At 38.6% G+C, this 24,565-nt stretch overlaps 2 protein-coding genes across 2 annotated transcripts; one reads left to right on the top strand and one right to left on the bottom strand.

Moving 5' to 3' along the window:
• Positions 1-1,908: 1,908 nt before the first annotated feature.
• tecra (trans-2,3-enoyl-CoA reductase a) lies at positions 1,909-12,468 on the top strand. Its single transcript, XM_053492674.1, has 11 exons — positions 1,909-2,319; positions 3,025-3,076; positions 3,159-3,203; positions 3,291-3,394; positions 6,191-6,306; positions 6,513-6,618; positions 7,741-7,813; positions 7,896-7,939; positions 8,035-8,092; positions 9,073-9,161; positions 11,975-12,468. Exons 1-11 carry the CDS (start codon positions 2,152-2,154, stop codon positions 12,146-12,148), a joined length of 1,029 nt encoding a protein of 342 aa, XP_053348649.1. The 5' UTR covers positions 1,909-2,151; the 3' UTR covers positions 12,149-12,468.
• A 1,122-nt stretch (positions 12,469-13,590) lies between these two features.
• samd1a (sterile alpha motif domain containing 1a) lies at positions 13,591-24,483 on the bottom strand. Its single transcript, XM_053492807.1, has 7 exons — positions 23,833-24,483; positions 18,207-18,471; positions 17,078-17,214; positions 16,524-16,563; positions 16,356-16,437; positions 15,420-15,534; positions 13,591-14,135 (listed from the first exon to the last, which is right to left on the bottom strand). The coding sequence occupies exons 1-7, from the start codon at positions 24,238-24,240 to the stop codon at positions 13,983-13,985; spliced, it is 1,200 nt and encodes a 399-aa protein (XP_053348782.1). The 5' UTR covers positions 24,241-24,483; the 3' UTR covers positions 13,591-13,982.
• Between the last annotated feature and the right edge of the window lie 82 nt (positions 24,484-24,565).

Here is a 24,565-nt window from a genome sequence, read left to right as displayed (position 1 = left end):
AACAATGTACTGGTGAATCAGGCTTTTAATTGGACAGGTTTATGAATCTTTGAGACTTTGGTCACACCGAGTATACTTCAGGCAAAACTCCACATAAATTACTTACTGTGCATACATTACCCTTAATAAATTGCACTTTTTTTGCTTTTAGATAATTGCTCAGGTTTATATTGATTTCAATGCAATTAATTGTGCAGCACTTATAAATAGCAAATAAAATCTTAAGCCTGGGCAAAAGTCCATAATGATGTTATATATGGGATTATTTGTTGTTCAGGGATTATACTGTAGTTTTGATTAACCAGTTTTTTAAGTTTTAAAGACCACAATAATAAATACAACTTTTATAATGGTTAGCTGTGAATTAAGAATAAAAAGCCCATAGTCCCTGGAAAACAGTTTAAAAACCCACTGGTGTAGGAAATTAATTTGAGATCTGCAAGTTTAGAGCAATGCCAAAAAGATGAATGTGTGTGTATAGACGAGTCATACCAGTGTAACTCAGCACTTAGAATTACGTTCCTCCTCGTATCAGCGATCATTGCCAAGCAGTGACTCCTTAATATAAGTGCATTTTCTTTGTTACACAATGACCAGCAACTTATCCAGGTGAAACTCTGTAAGAAAAAGCTCTGCCCCCTGCTGTAGGTGGCTCGAATCCCTGACGCATCTGATTGGAGTGTCAGGCATTCGAGCCACTCCACCACCAGGTTGCCCCTGCGGGGCCATTGGGCAAGGCCCTCAACTCTATACCCATTGATAGTATAGAATCAATATATACTCTATACTAGTATATACTCAATATATATAGCACTCTATACTAGTATATATTGCATCTCACTGCATCTCAGTAGGCTTGGCAGTGCCAGTCCCAAGCCTAGAGAAATTGGAAACAAGAAGAGCATCTGCCGTAAAGCTTTGCCAAATAATTACGGATGAAATAATCCAACATGACAACCCTAAGAAAGAGGGGGAAAGACCAAGGGAAAAAAATTGGGACAACTTTACAGATTGTCGACAACCTGATGTAAATCTACTCGTCCTCTCTGAAAAAACCCCACTATACTCTAAGGTTGACTAATTCATATGGTCAAGCTACACTGTAAATGACTGTAATAAGGTCCTATACTGGCTGTAGCACTGGAACTTTTCTGGACACCTTGACTGCACAAGTTTGCCAGGTTTACATTGCTGACAATGCAGTGGTGAAAATACTCCAGAGGGCAGCAGTGTGTCCCTAAATCCTTTCTGGATGCTTGGCATGCTGATGGATATATAATTGAGGACGAGGAGCTTGCCAAATATAACACTAAACCATACATCTGACCTCTGTGCAGACGAGTGGGCACTAGGACCCAGTGGATAAGGATGCAGAGGGATTTCCATGGCTTATTACTATTACACACCAAGTTCATTTCCATGCCATTGCAGTCATTTGCTTTGGATAATGGATAAAGTGATGAAGTACGACAAAAAATATATATATATGCTATATGTTTTTCAATAAAATGCTACATAAAATAGATCCATGGTTAAATTTTTTCTACAGGTTAACTGTCTAGAAGAAGAGTCACCCAGCCATGTAGGTTTCTCATAGACAAGATGATCTCATATAAGCTATAAATATTACATCTTGGAAAATAGTAGAGCCAGACAGCATCAGCAGAGAACGGTCCTATACTGTAAATGTGGTTAAGAATTCTCTCTGGACACTCATGGCCCTGAGCCTGTGCTTCAGAATAGTCTTAACAACATCAGATCTTCTGCTGGGTTGGTCCGAGGTCTGCAAGGTCACCCGACTGGCCTATGGAGAAGTGGAAGGTATATATTTAGCCTGGTGAGGGGTGTGTTGTGAATAACACATCCAGTGGCTCTCGGGTTTCGTGTTCAGTGGGCTTTTTGCAGGTCCTGGGGGGCGTTAGGAGAAACGTAGCAGCCCCCCTACGTGTAAAAGACCGGCACCATTTTCCCTTCACTTTCAGGGTCACTTTGTGGATGACCAGCATCCGAACACACCTCCCAATTTCAGTGTCACTTTCCATCTGCTCCAGCTGCTTCCTGTCAAACTGGTTGAAGAAGGAAGCCATAAGGAACGTAAAGGGGCTCTGAGTTACTCCTCTCAGATCTTGCAGTGTTTAAGGAGTAGTGATAATGGATGTCCTGGCTTTGGAAGCTAAGGGGGTCAAGAACGAGCCTGCTCCACCACCTCCCCCAACTAAGTCCAGACCTAAAGCACCCAAAAAACCTAAACGAATTGTTTACTTTGAGGTGGAGATTCTGGACGCCAAGACCAAGGAGAAACTGCTGCTCCTGGATAAAGTAAGTCCTGCCTGTGCATTAGAATATATGTTCTTGAAACATAAATTGAATAACTAGAGTGTTCAGAAAGCTGGAGAAAGTCATTCAATTGCATTAATAGATCAATGAATTATAGATTATAGAACATTAATAATGTGCACTGTTTTTATATAAAAAAAACCCAGAAAGACCCCCCCCCAAAAAAAGTTTTTTCCATACATTTTTGATATTTTTTTATTTTTTTATTGTTCTTAAGATCAAATTTTGTATCACTTTTGCTATTATATACCCCAAAAATGGAGTAAAATTTAATAAGAAATAATATATAATATTATAATTTAATATACTGTAAATTATATATTAATTCAAATATTGTCATTATCTCTTCAAAAAATGTGTATGGTTTTAAATGTACATTTTTATTATTAATCAATTGTATTACTAACCCATTGGCAAAATGCTATGCAAATAAAACTGATCTGAATTAAAATCTTTATTGAATAAGTAAGACACAATTTTTAGATTAACTCTTTAGTTGATGTATCACATTTTGAAATTTTTATTTTAGCATTTTAGTTTGAACTCCTTCTTGGGTCCCTGTTTACTTTAAACTGGTTGATTTTTTTTTTTGTTTAAAAATGTTTTTATTATATATAAAAGTTTAAACAGAGATTATATATAATAAACAGCGATAAGTTCCCTCCTATACTCTTCCCTGGCCTCCAGGTTGAACCATCTGCTACTATTTTGGACATAAAATCAATGTTCCACAAATCAAGTAAGTGTGTTTTATGTTGTCATCGGGAATGCTAAGCTGCTGGCAGCGTGAGAGTTTAATAGTGATGTCCCCCCTTCACTAGATCAGCGCTGGTATCCTGCCAGACAGTCGCTGTGCCTGGACCCGAGTAAGTGGATCCCTGAATTATAAAGAGCTGAGTGTGTTAGCCTGACCGTGCTGCGAGATGGTAATAACCGTGTGTTTTAACTGTCAGAGGGAAAACCCTTAAAAGATGAAGACGTGCTTCAGCAACTTCCGGTGGGAACCACGGCTACGTTTTACTTCAAGGATTTGGGAGCCCAGATCAGCTGGGGGACGGTGAGTAACCTCACATCTACCACTGACTTGGTGAGTCCAAAGCGCTTCAATAATGCTCCTAAAGCAGAGCACACCGCTGACTTCACCCTCTACCCGGTTCAGCTTACACTCACCTTCCTGGCAGTGTATCCACTTTCTCAGTACACATAATCTCCCTGACCCAGTTCAGGCTCCACACCAGATATTAATCTCTCAGCCCTCAGCAGAATCCAGCTCGCTTTCTGATCTTCAGCCCACTGAAAAAGCCACAAACTCCAGGGTCTCAACACATAGAAGCATCCAAGAAGAAGACAGGAGTCACAATGTTGTTTCTGGCCCGTACTAAGCTGGACGACACTGTCGTAGCGATTCCAACAACATAGGCACATTAGTGTCTATTTGGAAAGCTGTCGTGCTATGCTAGGTTTTGAGCCAGCGAGCTTTTCACATTTAATAGCCATGACTCAAATGGCAAACCACGCAGTATGATCTTACACTTTGCATCAGCAGTTCTCAAAATGAGCTCTGTGAAGCGTAACCAGAGGAGATATTATATTTCTAATGTTCTTAAAGGAAATCACATCCCACTATCATGAAAGGTGCAGGTATTATTTAGTTATTATACTGATAAGCATATATTGCAGGTCACTTAAACAGTAAAAAGGGTTTAGGCTGAAAGTTAAAATACAAGCAGGAGTATAAATAATTGTCAGTTTGGACATTGGAAAGTTTTGTGCAGAACACAGCACAGAAATGAAAGAACACCCTGTTGATGCTTGTACAGCATAAACTATCAATCAACATGGAAAGTTTGTCAGCCTGCAGTTACTATAGATGAGCATCCCAGGTGATGACACGAGTGCCAAAACTTCTATTCTTAGTAAATATCTGTCTTTGCAGATAATTGCAAGGAATTGTCTCAAATGGCGTTCTATCTGGAATTTCGTACACTATTGTGTGAATAGAATACAACACAACTTACTGTACACTACTGTACATGTCAATAGTGTGGACACAATTCCTACGTTCTTACTTATTTTTTATTATATATACAATGTAAAACAATATAGAAGGCATCCAAAATATGCAATAAGCTATTGTTATTATTTAATTACCTAATTCCATATGTGTTATTGCATAGTTATCTCCAGCACTTTTCTAGAATGCAGAAAATAAATAGCTAAACATAAAAACACTGAACTTTAAGGTGTGTCCAGACTGATACTGTATGAAGTGGACTACATGCTATGTAGTGAGCACATGTAGTGAAAAAGAAGTCATGTGGAACTTGTTTCAAGATGGCGGATTTTACTTGTCTTACAGGTAAAACAAGCAACAGTAAATTAAGCTAAACATCATCCGTTGGTTTATTCATTCATTTATCTTTAGTAACTGTTTTATCCTGGTCAGGGTTGCCGTGAATCCGGAGCCTTTCCCAGGAACACTGGGCATGAGGCCAAATAAAGGCTGAATGGGATGATATTTGGTTGCAGGGCCCCACACACATACACACACACACGCACCCACACACGCACGCACACACGCACGCACGCAAACACACACACACACACACACATTCACACCAAGGGGAAACATGTAATTCAGATAATAACTCAAGCTCGGACTTTGGAGTATCACAGTTTGATGCTTAAACAGTAATTAAAATCTTAAGATAAAATTGTTTATAGATTTTAGAATCACTTGGGAAAAAATACCCTTTGTAATGTAAAGTAAACTTTAACAGACGATTACAAGACTTTTATTCTACTCGGTACTTCTGGTACCATATTAATGTAAACTAACATGACAGGATTTCCTGGAGAGATTTGAGAGACATTCATAAATGTCATGAACATTTGTTGGTCATTCATCCTAATTAGCTATTACAAGCTAACCTGAGAGCATTAAGAGATTTGTAATTTAATACACTATATAGACAAAGGTATTTGGCCAAACCTGTTAATCATTAAATTCAGGTGTTTCAATCAGGCCCCTTATCCCAATGAAGGGCAATATTAATACTTCAGCATACCAAGACATCTTGAACAATGCTATGCTTCCAACTCTGTGGCAACAGTTTGGAGAAGCCACTTTTCTATTACACTGTTGCCTTCGACTATGCCCCAGTGCACAAAGCAAGGTCTATAAAGACACGCTTTGATGAGTTCGGTGAGGAAGTACTTGACTGGCCCACACAGAGCTCTGACCTTAACCCCATCCAGCACCTTTGGGATAAACTGGAACAGAGATTGTGAACCAGGCCTTCTCATCCAACATATGAGGCCTGACCTCATAAATGCTCTACAGAATAAATGGGCATGAATTCCCACAGAAACCCTTCAAAATCTTCCAAGAAGGGTGGAAGCTGTTATAGGGGACCAACTCCATATTAAAGTATATGTACAGTATTTGGATACAATGTCATTGCAGGTTTGGCCCAATACTTTTGTGAATATAGTGTATGTTTATTATCATACTTGATCAAATATTTATAGGTAGTGGCATTTACCTAAGATTTTGCTATTATTCTCTCCTTTTGATCCTAAACTGGTCTGAAAGGAATTTTTAGAGAATAGTGTCTATAAATTTTCAAAAAACACATTTTCCCCAATTGGCTGCCAGAAACTAATTTCTTTGAGTTATATTTTACAACTTTTAGCAAAATTAATTGATTTTAGCAGACAACTACTTTACTGCTACTAAAGATTGCTATAGTAGTTTCTTAAAATGTGTCATTTCCACCTCCATCACGTACGCTCTAAAAACACTAAACAGCACACAGCTCATGCTGTCTCCCCGTTTCCTTCCGTCTGTCAGGTGTTCCTTGCTGAGTGCATTGGCCCGCTTCTCATCTACCTGATGTTCTATTTCAGACTGCCCTTTATCTATGCTCCCAAGTATGACTTCACAACCAGCAAACACTACGTTGTGCAGTGAGTATCTGAGACACCCGACCACACCTGTGAACCCGAGAATTGTACTGCCATTGATTTTAAGCTCTAGGGTTGATGGATGTAAATGTTTCAAGGCCAGAACATTCCTCTACCTATGGTGACGCTTTGAACTGTCATGAATGGGCTTTTGAAAACAACATTCTTCCCAGAAAACTTTCCGTCACGTCTCTTTGTCCTTTCTCTAGCATAGCGTGTCTGTGTCACTCCTTCCATTACGCCAAGAGGATCCTGGAAACATTGTTCGTGCATCGCTTTTGCCACGGCACGATGCCGCTGCGCAACATTTTCAAGGTGAACGAATGCTAACTCAAAATTTACTCCAAAAGGTGCATTTGATAAAGCGTAAAAGCGTCTCAGGTGTCATTAGCCACCTAGTTAACAGGTTTTTAATATGGTTTATAATAGTCACACTCATAATGTTTATATTTTGTAATACTACAAATTGCTCATTTTAATTTTATTTGCTAATTATTACTTATTTATTAATTATTAATAATTATTATAATTATAATTTGCTAATTATTTGCAAATTAATTTTAATTGCTAATTATTTCAAGATCGCTAATGTGACAGGATTTCAAAGAAAGTTTTCAGTAAAGTTTATAAATGCCAATAACATTAAAAAAAATTAAAAGATTGTCAAGTTATATATTAATAAATGTTACTTTAGCTTACTACGTAACATGCTAACCTGGCATTTTAAAAGAGAATTTTAAAAAGTTATTAATTTATTATTTTGTATTTGACAATCTTCCTACAATCTAGCCAGCTAATAAATGCTAACTTGACAGGGTTTCTAATATTAATTTCTTATTTAATATTTAATAATCTTCCTTGATACCTAGCAAGCTAAGCAATGCTAACTTGACAGGATTTCTAAGAGCATCTTTTTATTCAGGGCCTGTTAATTAAAAAAATATATATTAAATGATAATTCTTTCAAGATGAAATGATTTGATGAATTGAAGAATTTATTTTTTAAGAAGTTTAACTTTTATTCATAACTGTTCACATTACTAGATGTACCTAGGGTTTGAAACTGATTTCTTTGAAAATCTTCAAATTGTATATATTATGTTAACTCAAGCTAATGTAAGAGAATTAGCCATTTATAGATGTTTACATTTGCTAATTCTGCTACCATGTTTATGTAGGTTAACATGAGTGGATTTCTCAGAGATATTAGGATATTCCTCCTAGTTAGCTATTATATGCTAATCTGAGAGGATATTGAGAAAAATAAAATTACGGAACAAAGTTACATTCCCAATTCAGTGGGCCACTAAATACATTGTTCTCCTCTGCAACATTGGATTAGAATATTGTTTGATAGAATATTTTGATCAAAGAAAATGTTTAGATGGGCGACAGGTTTAGTATATTTACTAAAACTTACATTACTTTCTCTTTCAGAATTGTTTGTATTATTGGTGCTTTGCAGCCTGGATGGCCTACTACATAAACCATCCACTCTACACACCACCATGTAAGTAACATGGTTTATTAGGAACACGTTTATTTTGGCTTTACATTTCCACCATAGTAAGAGTGAATGTGTTTGATTTTAGATTATGGTGAACAACAAGTGAAGACTGCTCTTGGAATTTTTTTGGTGAGCATCGCTTTTGCAAACATGTTCAAACATTGATCTACTTGTTCATAATTTAGTTTGACCTGTCTTTTCATGTGTTTCTCCAATCTCCGTAGTTTTGCCAGTTGGGAAGCTTCTCGATCCATGTTGTTCTACGAAATCTCAGACCTCCTGGTAAGAGCATTAAAACTTAAATGTCAGAAGGTAGACTGCTGCTATGACTGCTTATCCCAGGACTTACTCACAAACTTTACCATCTGTACCATCTGTCTTTATCCTTTTATACCTGTATACTATGGAGGGGGTTTTCAAATTAAACTGGGACTGGTGAATAAAAGTGTAAAACCTATACTATTTACAGATGACTTCAATCACAATATGGTGATGAGACTCTTAGCCACAGTAAAACGTTTGAATGGTGCAAATATTTTAAAGAAGGCCATAGTTCTGTTAATGGGATCATGGCCGAGGTGGCTCAAACGCCACTGTAGTCATTCCCATGAGCATTCAGCGAGTGGAATGCTTGATCCATGAAAATTGACGTTGCTGACATGCGCAAAAGACGCACCGGTCTGTGAAACTGCACACACAATCATTCACCAACACCACTTGCACATTACAGGAACTCGGCTGGGAGTTATTGCTACACATGTTTGGGGCTGTAAAGGAGCTCCTTGGAAGCCAGAGTTTCAGACATGAAGCAAGCAGTCTGATCATGGCTCCAGTGTACTGAAAAAACTTTTTACATTAGTGGTATTCAAGAGTTAGTAAAACTAGTGTTGTAGGATATTTCTGGTAGCTCATGGGACACTTTGGATGGGGTACCAAACCATCACTGGGAACACATACACACATGCATACCCCCAATATGACAAAACAAGCAACTTTGCAACAATAATCAGCCAACAAAGCATGTCTTTGGACTTCAAGAAAACATGAGTACATCGAGGAAACCCACAAAGGAAGGGGAGAACATCTGAACTCACACACACAGAATGGAGGCAAGATCTGAATCTTCACTGCAGATCATTGAGACAACACTGCTTTTCCACTAAACCGCCATATCACCTGACAATTAATCTGTTTAGATTGCTTAAACTGAAACAATTTACTACCAAAGTGTTTAAATCATAACACTATGATTTCCTTTCAAGGTTCCAAGACAAAGAAGATTCCATATCCAACTAAGAATCCTTTCACTTGGATCTTCACAGTGGTTTCTTGCCCAAACTACACCTATGAGGTAAGGCCTCCCTGGGGGAATATTATTATCCATTTGGAGCTGTTTCTGGTTTAAAAAAAGTCAAGGTGATCCCCCTGTAACTCACAGCCACCTAGCCATTGTTCTTATCTCTGCTCTAATACAAGTACACCCAGTTCAAGTCAACGCCACTTAGTCATCATAATGTCTTATTGCAATTTACTGCCCTCTGCTGGTCATCACAAATAAAATTGGTCAGTTCAGGTCCAATTCTTGGAGTCTTAGAGGCTCTTAGTATTTATTGACTTTTAGAGTTACATCATGGAAATGAATTTGTGTCTGCTTTCAATTCAGTTATAAAAAACTATAATATACATGATAATATATTTTAATAGGAAACTGTCAATTTGGCATAGTGAATAAAGTACAAAGCTCTATTAAATACTTTCCTCCTCAAAGACAAATTAGATAATTGATTTAATTAATCGATGATCGAATTAGATTTTAATCGATTCATGGAGTTTTGTAGGCATGGCTAAATGTGAATTTACATTCAATCTAGCACATGACAAAGCTACATCTACGGTCGTGGCCAAAGGTTTTGAGAATGACACAAATATTAGTTTTCACAAGTTTGCTGCTAAACTGCTTTTAGATCTTTGTTTCAGTTGTTTCTGTAATGTACTGAAATATAATTACAAGCACTTCATACGTTGCAAAGGCTTTTATCGACTATTACATGACATTTATGCAAAGAGTCAGTATTTGCAGTTTTGGCCCTTCTTTTTCAGGACCTCTGCAATTCGACTGGGCATGCTCTCAATCAACTTCTGGGCCAAATCCTGACTGATAGCAACCCATTCTTTCATAGTCACTTCTTGGAGTCAGAATTAGTGGGTTTTTGTTTGTCCACCCGCCTCTTGAGGATTGACTACAAGTTCTCAATGGGATTAAGATCTGGAGAGTTTCCAGGCCATGGACCCAAAATTTCAACGTTTTGGTCCCGAGCCACTTAGTTACCACTTTTGCCTTATGGCACGGTGCTCCATCGTGCTGGAAAACGCACTGTTCTTCACCAAACTGTTGTTGGATTGTTGGAAGAAGTTGCTGTTGGAGGGTGTTTTGGTACCATTCTTTATTCATCGCTGTGTTTTTGGGCAAAATTGTGAGTAAGCCCACTCTCTTGGATAAGAAGCAACCCCACACATGAATGGGGTTAGGATGCTTTACTGTTGGCATGACGCAGGACTGATGGCAGCGCTCACCTTTTTTTCTCCGGACAAGCCTTTTTCCAGATGCCCCAAACAATCGGAAAGAGGCTTCATCGGAGAAATTAATTTTCCCCCAGTCCTCAGCAGTCCATTCACCGTACTTTCTGCAGAAGATCAGTCTGTTCCTGATTTTTTTTTTGGAGAGAAGTGACTTCTTTGCTGCCCTACTTGACACCAGGCCATCTTCCAAAAGTCTTTGCCTTACATTGCGTGCAGATGCGCTCACACCTGCCTGCTGCCATTCCTGAGCAAGCTCTGCACTGGTGGCACTCCGAACCCGCAGCTGAATCCTCTTTAGGAGACGATCCTGGTGCTTGCGGGACTTTCTTGGACACCCTGAAGCCTTCTTAACAAGAATTGAACCTCTTTCCTTGAAGTTTTTGATGATCCTATAAATTGTTGATTAAGGTGCAATCTTAGTAGCCACACTATCCTTGCCTGTGAAGCCATTTTTATGCAACGCAATGATGGTTGCACGCGTTTCTTTGCAGGTCACCAAGGTTAACAATGGAAGAACAATGATTTCAAGCTTCACCCTCCTTTTAACATGTCAAGTCTGCCATTCTAACCCAATCAGCCTGACATAATGATCTCCAGCCTTGTGCTCGTCAACATTCTCACCTGAGTTAACAAGACGATTACTGAAATGATCTCAGCAGGTCCTTTAATGACAGCAATGAAATGCAGTAGAAAGGTTTTTTTTGGGATTAAGTTAATTATCATGGCGAAGAAGGACTATGCAATTCATCTGATCACTCTTCATAACATTCTGGAGTATATGCAAATTGCTGTTATAAAAACTTAAGCAGCAACTTTTCCAATTTCCAATATTTATGTAATTCTCAAAACTTTTGGCCTAAATAAAACAATATTACACTCAAGGTCATGCTGTTGTACTTAATATCAGGATGCATGAACGGTTCAGAGGCGAATCGGAACGACTTAGCGGCAATTATTTAGTAGACAAAAGTGCTGTTTAGGATGAGAGAACGCCATCAGATGTGTTTTCTTGCTGAAAATGTGGGATTTGGCAGGCAGCTGCTCTCTCTTCAGTACTGTGGACCGTACAGACCTACTTTCTGACTGTGGAACTCCTGGGATGCCGGGTGATACATATAGTTAAACGTCCCAGTGCTGTTACTGTCTATTAATACCATTTCTGAAATGCCTCTTGTACAATCGGATTACTCGGTCAGAAGTAATATATTTGTTTTATGTTTTCAACCATTTTTTTTGCGCTACAGCAACATCTAAGTTTTCGCAGACCACTGCTCATGATAATCTCATCCTGGAAAGTTCAATAGAAATATTAAATATATAGTTAATAACAAACATCCCATAATGCCTCTTTCAACTGCAACTGAAATGCTACAACACGCATAATTTTTCAGTAAACACACTAAAAGATATGAAAATTGAAACGGTTTGATTATAATAAAGAAATAATTGAAAAATTATACAATAAAAAACTATTTTTTAATTATATAATTATCACACACTATATTCCTCTCCATAAAACTAAATGTGTGTGTGTGTGTGTGTGTTTATTTTTATCTAATGCTGTTGTGGTTTTCCCTCCCGTAGGCAGGCTCCTGGCTGGGCTTCACCGTGATGACTCAGTGCGTTCCTGTCGCCTTCTTCACCATCATCGGCTTTGTGCAAATGACGGTGTGGGCGAGAGGCAAGCACCGCAGCTACCTGAAGGAGTTTAAGGAGTATCCGACCCTGCGTTCACCCATTCTGCCCTTCATTCTCTAGCCCTGACGCTCATATAAATACACGTTAAATGAAAAACTGATCCTGGACTGATACTGTAGGTCTGAAAAAAAGCTATTGTACTTGTTCAGGTAACGGATAAGAAGAGTACCTATCCCTAAACCAAAGTCTGAGTATTTAAAAAAGGGCGTTTGAATAAAATTAAACCTGAAGAATAGTAAAAACTGGCTTTAAATAAAGGCACTATAGATGAGTGCAACATTGGGGCCAGCTGTATATTTGATTACATGGCAACATGCATAAATATTATTTTTTATTATGAAATTTTATCAACCAAAAAAAGGAATAAACTGCTAATTTTCTTTGTGGTCACTGGCTTAATTTCTAAATATAGTACTGGGAATTCTCAGAGTGAATAAACCAGAACCTGGAGCACAATTGTTCTCTTACTTGATGCATTTTCTCGTGGTCTGGATCTAAGAGGGCGGCATTTCTGCATTTTGCTGATCTAAGGCGAGTCTATTTATGGCAACTACAAACATGCCACGTCTGTCTATGTTCTTAACCTACAGGATTAGACCTTGGCTGTTTTGGCTTAACACGTCCAACTTCAGGAACACCCTCACTGAAAGTCGCCAAATGGCCCCTTTTGCTGTATTCGACTACACGATGCAACACTTGGTTTTACCTCGGACAAGAGAAAATTAAATCCTAGCTCTGCTCGATTATGAAAAAAAAAAGATAATCATGACAAGTTAAAGTGACCACCTACTAACTTTGGAAATCATGCATTTTTACTTTAAAACAAAAAAGGATTTTAACAGCAGATTTTCTTGACCTTTAAAGGTCCAGTGTTTGACCTTTGACCTAGTGTTTTTCAGAGCTCCTCCAAAGTGTGTGTGTGTTATAGCTCACGGTAAAATACCCCTCATATATAATGTAATTTAATATTTCAGACTCCCTTTATTTCACTCCTGTTCCATACAGTGTTTCAGTGTCTATGCAAATGAGCTGCTCCTGAGCCACGCCCCCTCCAGAGAACAGAAGAGCTGAGCAACAATCCAGGGGAGGGGCTCTTTTTATACGAGGTCACATTAGGGGAAAAGCTTTTTAAGATCAGGACAATATAAAAATTGAAAAAGGACAAAAAGCAGGATCCCCCCACCTCACTGTTTCCTTTGTACACTCAAACTATAACTATGCATAATAGGTGACCTTTAAATACATTTAATTGTAAAACTAATAATGTAATTAATTTTAATGCAAAAATTAAATAAAACTCCAGAGCCTGGATGAGAGGGAGTCTGGGCTTACAATGAGGAGCGAAAGCGCGCTGCTGTAAAGCAAACGTACATGCTGGATTTATAACCCGAGGCAAAAACACCACGCAAAAATTGAATGTGACAGAACAGCACAGTGCTGTCGATCATTTTCTTACAAGAGTGATTTGTTTGTGCGGAAAATGATCCTTTGTACAAAACAAATTCTGAAATCTGAATTTATTTACTAACTTTACATATGCATTTTCATTTCTATATCTTTCTGCTTTACATATTAAAATTAATAAGGAAATGTCAATATAATATTACAAACAAAATATATTACTGAGATCATAGTGTAAATCATAATAAAACAAAAAAACAATACTGATAAATGAAAGATGTCCATTGCGTCTTCTATCCAAGAAGGAAAGTGTCAATATGATGGGGAGGGATTCCCTCGGCTCAAACTCGAACAGGAGAAGGAGGAGGGGAAGAAGAGGGAACAAACTCCATTTAAACCAGCGCGGAGGTGGGGGAACGTCAAACGTGCGAGTCCTTTCTCTCCCCATGCTGCGGCTCTGTGTGTCCGTGTCAGTCTTTAAGGCTGAGTGAGGTTAAGAGAAAACGTCATTGTGCTCCTGGAAGTGGCTCCTCTGGAGCACCTTCACGTGATGCTCATATATCTTGAGGGCGGGGCCGAGTCTGATCGACAGCCCTGTCAGGACGTCGCTGCGCTGCATCAGGAGGAGGGACTTTCCGTCGATTTCCTGCAAAGAAAGTGAGTTCAGGGTTATAACAGGACTTAATACACATCAATGTATAAATAAAGAAATATGAGCTACAAACAAGAGGGCTCGTTTATCACTCGTTCAGGAAAGAGAGGTGTAAATTTTGTTGCCAAAAGTTAAAAAAATTATAATTTTGGTCATGCTGTGTTTCTTTTCTATCTTGTGTATATGTTAATAAAGTCCAAACAGAGAATAAAGGCGTTTATGTTCAAAACATAAAAGTCAAAGCTGAAATCGACAAAAAACATTGTCCAAGCAGCTTTCAATTTTTCAATAATGCAGCTTAGCCACTGCATCACATCAGCTACCACAGACACACACACCTCATTTTTTTTAAAGGGTGCCACTTTTATTTTGACTAAATGCCTGTTTTTCTCCCTACTCACAACAAAAACAATACTCATTCTAACAAACAGCAAAGGCGTTCAGACCCTCAAAGTGTTGTACAGAAAATATTATAAATTTCAGCGCTCCCAAGCTTAACAAATCTCTATTTATTTTTCCCAAAAATAGACTAAATGAAGCTTTAAACTTCCAGAATCCCTGTCTCATATCTCAAAAATGCTAAATGTTGAGTAGCTGTGTTTATAAACTACGAAGTCTCTGAATGGTCAGGTCATGGGGCTCTCTGAGTAAGTCAGGATTTGTTTATTAAGTGCTGGCTGCCCCCCAAAGGTTACTGTCATGAGTATGGTCATGAAAATGCAGTAACGCTTTCTTGTTATTTTTAAATACAACAGCAAAAGACCTTGGTGTGATTATAGATTCCAATCTTTCATTTGGAGCTCATGTAGATACTATTACCAGGATAGCGTTCTTTCATCTCATCGATCACTCAGGTTTGACGACGGTGAAGTGACTGGTTGCTTTACATCCCTGGGAACCCTCATGAAAGTGTTTCCTTCTGGCTCTCCCATTTTAGTTTTGCGGTCATAGTTAAGTTCTGCCGTAGTCACTATTTACACTCTGCACTAAATATACATTCACCTTATACTGTACATTATGTGACTGTGACCATAACTATCTCTCTCTATCAAGCCACATATGCCACTCCTGAGCTACCAGTGATCCAGATTCCATCTGCCCTCTGAACCTGTCTGTATCAAACTGGTGCCCCACTTATGGTTGAAATAAATCGCATTGCACAAATAATAATAATAATAATAATAATAACAATGTTAATAATAATAATGATGATGATTTTCCAATAGCAATGAGCCACACGATTTGCTCTTTAGTTCAGCAGCACTGATGTAGACTGACCTGCGTTCTGAAAGCCACAGCCTGCTCAGGAAACCCCACAGCAGTGAAGTAGCTCACCACGTCCGCCACGCTCCACTTTAAGAGATCCTGTGTCATCTCCTCTGCATTAAACAAACTACAGAACAACACACAAACACACACACATCAGCTTCAAACTTTGAACCAGAACAAACATTGTCCTTATTTTTGACGCAGAACTAAAAACGTGTCCATGTGGGTGGAGATCTGGCTCCTCCTCTTAGGGGAGGAGTCAAGCCAAACGTTGTTACGCGAGTTAAGTGGGTTGTATGGATTAGGAAATTGCAAAAACAGCTGATTGGCCTAGCGATCTGACTTTATCTGGTTATAATCTGACTGAAGAACAATTTGATGCTAGCTAATAATTCTACATTGGTGAGTAAGCCTGCAACATCTTAAAGAAACTATGAGCTTTAGTCCTGGAGAGGATCTGAAGGCCTGAGGCCCTTGATGTTTCTGACTTTCTTTGTAGCACGTTTTAAACACAAGGATTTATGATTAAAGCGTCTAAGGTTTATCCTGCTACTAGTAAAACAATTTACAAATTAACCCACAAACATGGCTTAGATATCTAAATGTTAGCTAGCTAGCTTGTCAATGTAGATTTTAGCCGAACTACAAAGCTTTGTTAAACCAAAAATGTGATAGCTAACTAGCAAGCTAGGCTTAATTCCTAGCTAAGTTCACTAAGATACTAACACGAAGCTCGTCAGATTTTAGTTCCTCCTTCACGCCATTTGGAGTGACAGCCTGCTCAGGAAACCCCAGGCCCCAAATATCGATTTCTCCTGCATGGGTATAAGGGGAGGAGTCAGATCAGGTCCAGCTCCACCCCTGGACATCGCTAATCACACTACATTTATCATCCTCATGGTTTAGCTGCTCTTTGGTAAATGAACCCCCTGGTTTGTCACTTACCCTTCTTTCATCATCTCTCCATTCTTGGCCGTTTCCGTTACTTGTGAGTGAACAACGTCATCCAGGTTATTGCACTTTTTACCTGAAAAACACAAAACATGCCGTGAACATATGTGGAGAAACACATGCTTTAACATAAACGCGTGTGAATACAATCAGATTACTTACCCTCCTCGAGGGGGTCTAATCCCACAACTTCGTCCTGGTGCTGTCAAGCACAAACACACACACAGTCATACACACAAGTAAAATGACTTTCACATAACATCTGCTCTGCCACTGCCTCGTAAAATACATAAAGATGATTACAGTGTTGTCACTTTTCAAAATAAAATGTATTTTTTAAGTTTATTTTTATATGTCAAGAAATATTAAAGAGAGTAACTTAAACACTAAAAAGGAGGAAAACGTGGATTAAAAATAATTACAAACTGACTAGAAGCAGCTGAAGATGTTACCCTATCTTTAAAAGAATTCTAAAAATGTTTACTTTTAATAACTGGATCTCGTTGTCAGTGCTAATTATATTATATACCCATTTCTATTTAAAAAAAAAACTGTACACAAAAATATTAAATAGAAGAAAAAAAAACTTTATTTAAAAACCTTTAATTAAAAACCTTGAAAAAAAATTCTACGTTCAATCCATTTCCGTAGTTGCATTAAAGTACCACTGATAAGACGACGCTGAATATATACGGTGTTCTGTATATCTCACTCACCATGCAGTTAGACAGCAGCTGATCAGGAGTGAGCGCATTCTCGCCGGCTCTCGGCTCCTCCTCTCGCGTCAGTGCACTCCGCTGGGCCGAGGGACAGATGGCTGCTGGCTGCAGCACCGCTTCCAGCTCCGGAGATCCTGAGAGAGAAAGAAAGAGAGAGAGACGGCATGATGAGGCAGCTGTATAATATGACTATCAAATCAAATACACTGGCTGGTGCTGTGGCATCACTCACACACACACACACAACATGCACATTATAATCTCCACACACTATCTAATGATGTGCACATGACTGTTAACACACTGGTGTGTGTCAGCAGAGTCAGTGAAGTACGTAACGTACACAGGCTTTACTTTTCTGAGGCTCACCCATGCCCACAGGGACCAAAGGCCAGCCCCTCTGCTTCGATCCCACAGAAAAGCCAGTGTAGCACAAATAGCCGAAAAATGCTGCCCGCGACAGAAAGTACAGATGGGCGGAGGAAAATATCGATACTGTGACGCATCACAATTCTTTTATGTGCCACATTCATATGTTGGCATTTAAAAGTAAAATGTTGCAGTTCCTGCAACAATCCTAATTGGCAGGATAAGAGGCAGGAAAAAGATGCAAGATGGCTGGTTTTGTTTGGTAGCTTATGGCGTTTGGCTGATTCGCTTTAGGTATTCTTAAGTAAAGGAAAAAGAAAAAAAAATGTTGGGCAGAAATTCAGGATGGATTTAAAAATAATAAAATGTATTTTGTTGTAAAAAAGTATTAACTTAATCTTACACCAGGGCCCAATTAAATCAAAAGCTAGAGTCAGAGAGACTTGGACTGCCACCTGTACGACATTACGAATATAAATAATACAATTTAAAAATTAAATGAAAAAAAAAAAAATTATAATAATAAAAATTCTTTTAGACATTCTGCTAATTTTTTTTTCTCAGGAAAAAAAAAAACTAGATGTAGCAAAAGGAGTGAGACATTTAAACTTTCCTAATTAAAAACAATGAGGTGTCAGTGTTGCTCAGACTGTAGATGTATGGAGTGATTTTATGAAGTGTGCAAGTGTTTAAAGTGAAACCCATCTACACTATGTCCGTCAGTGTAATCGTTAAACACTGGTGTGTGTTGTTGTACCCGTGTCTTGCTGGGATGCAGGCTGTGTCCGTTCTGGGGACACTCGGGCGGCGTCTCGGTCCTTCTCTGGGGTGCTGTGGCACGAAGAGCCGGTCTTCGAGGGCGTTGGCGAGGATCGGGTCACCTCTGACTCGCCGCTGGTCATGATAGGACTCAGGCTGATCCCCGAGTCAGCAGAGCTCTGGATCTGCATGCAGGGAGCGTCAAGACTGGCCTCCTCCTCGTCCATGCTGCTGTCCATGCCGGCCGTGGTGGACAGCTCGTCCTGTAAAACGGTGTGAAATGAACACTCAGATTCTCAGAAACTCATGACTGATGAAAGAGCGACCCTAGTAAAAATCCATCAAGAGTCAAGTATTACATTTAGATTTCTCTGTATTAAATAAGGATTTTTAAAAAAAAAATTTTTACAGGGTTCGGCTGTGTCATTAGGAACGTGAGTCACACTACCAGCGATGAAACAGAACACCCCCGCTAGACATAACACTCCTGACTGAATCTACATCCCAGGTAATGCATACAATATCGAGTGACCTTAGCGTTTATGCAACACACAGAAAAAGCGATCTAGAGAGAGAGAGAGAGAGAGAGAGAAATATAGAAATAAAGCACTGTAACGAGTCCATGCGGCGACAGCGTGGGCTACCAATGCAACAAGAGCTGGACACAATTAATGGCTTTCAACAGTTATGTTCTACCCGCAGCCACAAACTCAAACCTTACATCATTATGCACTTACACATACGTACACCTACACACATACACGAACTATCGCACAACAAGACCAGATCAGTGTGCACTATACTACGTCCATATAAACATTTTAATTAAAACAATTTAAAATACTTATTTTAATACTTAACATCTTTAAAAAGATTTTAAGAAATGTATATATATATTTAAATGCATCCATAAAGCAGTTTTGATCTGTAAATACTTATAATCTTAAATTAAACTAAATAGCTTACATAAACAAATAGAATTCATTACAGTTAATAACATTTTACAACCTGGGAACACTTCAACACCACATCAGCTACAAGTAAGGTAATTCTTAAAAAGATAATAAATGTGGATAATAATGTAAATAATCATTTATAAATGATTCATTCAAACTAATTATTAAAATAAAGTATACATGATTATTATTATTATTTTAATTATTAATTAAAAATAATTAATTAATTATTTTTAAATGTTTTAGAATTTTTAATTTTTAAGAATTAGGCACAAAATTGCATCAGCTGCCTGCAGTCATTTTGTAAAAATGTAGCTAGATAGATAGATACCTTATTGATCCCAAAGGAAAAAAACAACATAAACAATCATATATAGTTTGATCAATGTTTAAAAAGTTTAACAGTAGGGATGTAAATCACAAGTCAACTCCCGATACGATATTATCATGAAACCCCAATGGTGAATTTTTATAACTAAAATTGGTACTTATAGATTTGATTAAATTTGCTAATCTATACACTTCACGATTTTAAAAATGATTGTTACAATTTTAAACCCTTTGATGATTAATGCAATGTACCCTGTTCCTTATCCTTATTTTCTAACTTACAAACCAGCATTTAAACAGTACAAACTAACTTCAAATACAAGAGTACATATCTCTGTCATCCGCCGTAATCATTATTTCATAAAACCCTTGTGTTGTACATAGCTCAGAGTGCGCCACCTGTAGGATTATAAAGAAACAAGCACGTTTTACCTCCTCAGATGCCTCCAAAGTATCAAAACTCAACTCGACAGTGAGCATGCAGGCGTGTGTGGCTCCTAACGCGAGCGCGCGGGGCTTTAACACACACGAGTGTCTAATAATTGGCACGCGCTGTGTTTTGAGGCTGGTGTTTGTAAGCGTGTGTAATGAATGGGGTTGAGACTAATTCGCTCAGAGTGTTTGATGAAATAGACAGATTGTTGGCTTTTAAACAAGCACAATTTTTGATAACCTTATTAATTTTAGTATAATAAGATAATAATCATAATAATATCATTGTCTGCTTCTCCATTGAAGTCACACAGCGGTAACAAACAATCTTTGAACGCTGTGAGACAAAAAGTGCACCAATTGTAGAGTTTGTGTAAACAGATGCCTTCTTGCCCCAGCCTGGGGATGATCACATTTTCGCGGTTTCAGTACTTTGCCCAGATCAACGTGTCGCCAGGTTGCCAGATTGCAAAATTTCCTTTTAATGTGATTAGTCATATTACTTACAGTAACGGTTTTGGAAAAGTAAGAACTGCGTAACAGTCACGTATTAGAAAGTATGTCTTGTTTATAGTTTATTGGCTTACAATCAGAATTCAAGGTTTATTGATCTTAAAAATACAATTTTTTACGTGGAGTAAAAAAAACAACGTAAATCTGGCAACCCTGGGCGTGTGTGCGTGTCCTCGTTCTTGTAAACCAGCTGTAGCTTGCCGGGTTGCCAGATTGATCCCATAACCTCCTAAAAACAGTTGTGTCAAACTCACTATACATACTGTATAGTGAACACCTAGGAAACTAAAAAAAATATATAATAATAAAAAATAAACAAACCAAATATATATATATATATATATATATATATATATATATATATATATACACATACATACACTAACTACACTTATAATGTTTTGCATAAGTTTTCAAGCCTTGGACTTTGTGTTTTTACACTGTGTAGTGTTGAAAATGGACCGAAATGGACTTCTATGGAATTACAATTGATTTATTCGTGTTAAAACAAACCCTGTTTTCAGCATACACACAAATCCAACAAATGGTTTATCAAATCCTGAATTCCAGTAAAGCAAACTAAATTAGAAATACATATCCATCTCCAGCATCAACTATACAATTCTTAGAGTGAAACTCTTCAAATTCTCCACATCATAATGTACAAAATTCATCTCTAAACACACGTATCATAAATCTGACCACGCAAGCTTAGTAGTGCTGATTAACATGATTTTAAAGAGAAGGGAGGCAGAATCATTATGGGTGTGCAGTAAGATTATTTTAAGCTTTAGTGTGATTTGTTCAAGGCCTCTTTAGTCACAAGCAAATGTTTTGTGTTTACATATAAATATAACAAACTTGGCTAAAAATGTGACTGAGATGTACATCAAATGCATGCATGTGAAATGTAAAATCATAGATGGAAAATCTTTTGTGAATCTATATACATGTTCTTTTAACAACAGGCCACATACTTCACATAGTTTGTAATGTTAATACTTAAAACAAAAATGAACTATTCATATACCTATATCTTCATTACATGTTGACTACTGATTGAAGGTTTTGGCTCAGGCAAACCCAAATACAAACAGAAGTATGGCTTGTACTTTTAGTGGACCATGAGTAGTGCTATTTCATCCAGACATTATGAGTATGTTTCCCTTTTAGGACCTAAATGGTCCATAGTCAGTGCCTGACTAAAATGAGGGAATTATGTTCAGCAAAACCCGCAAAAACATTTAATATCAGATGAGAAAATGCAAATAATGTAAGAAGGAATATTGATGACCATATGCTGAATAATTAGTAAACCTAAAATTTAGCGTAGGTATTTTAGAGAGCTTTTACACTAGGTACGATTGATCTGTATCTGGCCTGGGAAAAAATTGCTATCCCTCCCAACTCCCTTGTTGGAAAACGTTTACATTACTATTTTTCTTCATACTCTGGTACACATGCATATTTTACTCCCCCATACAGCAGGTGGCAGTATGCATCTAGTTGGACTGCAGTTTTCTGAGAAGGAATTAAAGGTAGCATGAATCAGAAGTGGCTGTGGCCTAAAGCTAAAGTAGATAAAAATTTAGTAAAATTATTTGTTTCAATTCCCCAAAAAGAGTTCTCACTACACGTTTCCCTACTTTAGCTTTGGCCACGCCTACTTCTAAAACTTCCCCCCCTCAGAAATCTGGCCACTTTTTCTGTTGCTCAAGGATAAAAAAATAAGAATTCCTGAGGCTTAATTCTGCAAATTGCTCTATTCAGGTTTTACTGGTTCATCAGGAGGATCTGTGTTTTACATTTTTCTTTTCTATAAATTTTTCTTCTCAGAAATACAACTTTCATCTACGGACAGCAATAACATGACTCCTGCGAGTTTCTAGCGAGATGTAATTCTGTACAAACCTGAATTATCATGTTATGTGATCAGATGATTACATATGCATATAACATCACAAATGTGTGTATTCAGATAAAATTAATAAAACAAACAAAAAAAATCAGTGAGATGATGCTGAGATTGGCAAAAAACAATCTTTGACTAGACTTTTTTCATAGGAAAGAAATGTCTAAACGGCTGATCCAGATATAAATAAAAAACAGAGAGGAGCACCTTTAAAAACAGAAATTACTTACAAATGAGAACTTAGTGCTGTCCAAATAGGGCCTTTGAAATGCTGCTCTATTCATAATTATGACATTTTCCTCAGAATTTGCATTAAATTTGGATACAAATACATATTCTGAGCACTAACACACACATACACACACCTCTAACGTTTAACTTACTGGTACTATACCAGTGAGTGTCTTTAATTCTCAGAGACAAAGACAAAGGTTTATTTCTCTATTTTGGAGTAAAACACCGATCACACACAAACTTTCAGGTCAATATTATTTTAATCTACAGCAGAAGACGGGTTCTGAACCAATTTGGTTTTAAAATAAAATTGACCAATCTGGCAACATGGAGGACGAGAGGAAAGCGCGCGACGCAGCCCGCGCTCTGTGTGGAAGCCCCTCCCACAGCCGCGCTCTAAGGCGCGCGCCACTGGGAGTGAAAAGAGAACACACACACACACACACACAGTGCATGAACGTGGCCACAAAAAGAAAATGGAGTGTTTAAAACCAGAACGCACAGCAAAATTATAATAAACTCTATCTCGAACCACGCCCCTTTCTTCATCATCATCTTTTTTTAAACACACTACGGAACAGTTTAATCATTGAGTCACGAGGGTGTTTAATTTTTTTTTTTAACATCGTCACAATGTCTCATTAAAACCCCCAAATAACAATCTTTCTCTGCCTTTGTATTTCCCTTTAAATATTATCCAAACCGCAAAACAGTACACTTTTTTTAAACGCCGTTAAACACCAATAACGTACCGCAGGCGCTTTTTTTTGTTGCCTTAATAGACACCTTTCTAGTTTTCGCGTCCATACACGCGCGCGCACATGCACATACACGCGCACACGCGTGCCCTCGCATCAGTAAGCTCTGCAAAAAAAAAAAAAAACATTAAAATAAAAAAAAATCTTAACCGACTTTTTTTTAATTTCAGATTTATTTTAAACTGAAATTCCGTTAAAGGCGGTTAGAAACCAATAGCGTCAGTTGGTGGAAGCTAGCAGACTGTTAGCCACCACCGCCGCCGCTCCCCGTCTGCGGCAGCGCGTGCGTGTCTGTGTGCGTGAGCGCTTGCTTTTTTCCGCGACGTCGCTCATTTCTACACAAACAAACAAACTTTATGTCACCGCAAGTGATTAGTTTAACCAGAAGTCGGTGCTGTTTAATAAATAAAGCGCACCCAAAAAGCCGATGTCTGACCCTGTATGCGACTCTCTTAAGTGTGTGTGTGTGTGTGTGTTTTGTGGACTCACTTCCATGTCCTCCATCGGGTCGTCGGCGGCGGGACCCTGCGCGCTGTCGCTGTTGTGCAGCTCCGCCGGTGAAGCCTGCTTGATGGAGGTGCAAGAAGATGAAGATGATGAGGAAGAAGGAGAAGACGAGGTGGAGGAAGACGACTTCTTGCCCGCCGCCTGCTCGCTTCTCCGCCTGCCGCGCTGCACTTTAGCCGCGTTGCGGTACGACACCGAGCCCTTGTAGTTGACTTTGAGCACCGCGTGCTCCTGGATGAGTCTCTCGAGCTCAACGCACGTGCGGTCCGGATCAGAGCCGTGCCTCCTGCGGACCATCCGGCAGATCCGCTCCAAGTCCGGTCGCGCTTTCCTCGACCTCAGCGAGTCTATGGTGTCCAGGATCCACTCACGGTACCGCGGCTCCGACATGATCCACTCAGAAAAAAAAAAAAACGGAAAACTTTGTTTTTCAGATTTGTTCCAAAACCAGCGACCTGATTATTTAATCCTGCAGAAAGCACGCGCCGCGCACACACTCGTTCTATGTGTGCGTGTTGGAGAAGAACGGAAACATTAGCTCCAGCTACTGTACGCGTGCGTTGGCTCGCATCGTGCGCTTAAGGTGGAACGGGTGAGATACGGTGCGCGCGCGCCACAAAGACTCTCTCCCTGTTTAAGGTGGAATTGCGGATGCGCGGCGTTTATGTACGTCAACGGTCTAAATACATCAGTTTAACCCCAGAGTCTGTCAATG

The sequence above is a fragment of the Clarias gariepinus genome, chromosome 3, assembly GCF_024256425.1.
Source record: "Clarias gariepinus isolate MV-2021 ecotype Netherlands chromosome 3, CGAR_prim_01v2, whole genome shotgun sequence".
Taxonomy (NCBI): Eukaryota; Metazoa; Chordata; class Actinopteri; order Siluriformes; family Clariidae; genus Clarias; species Clarias gariepinus.
Note: the sequence above shows the minus strand (reverse complement) of the source record. Positions and strands in the feature narration are given on the sequence as shown.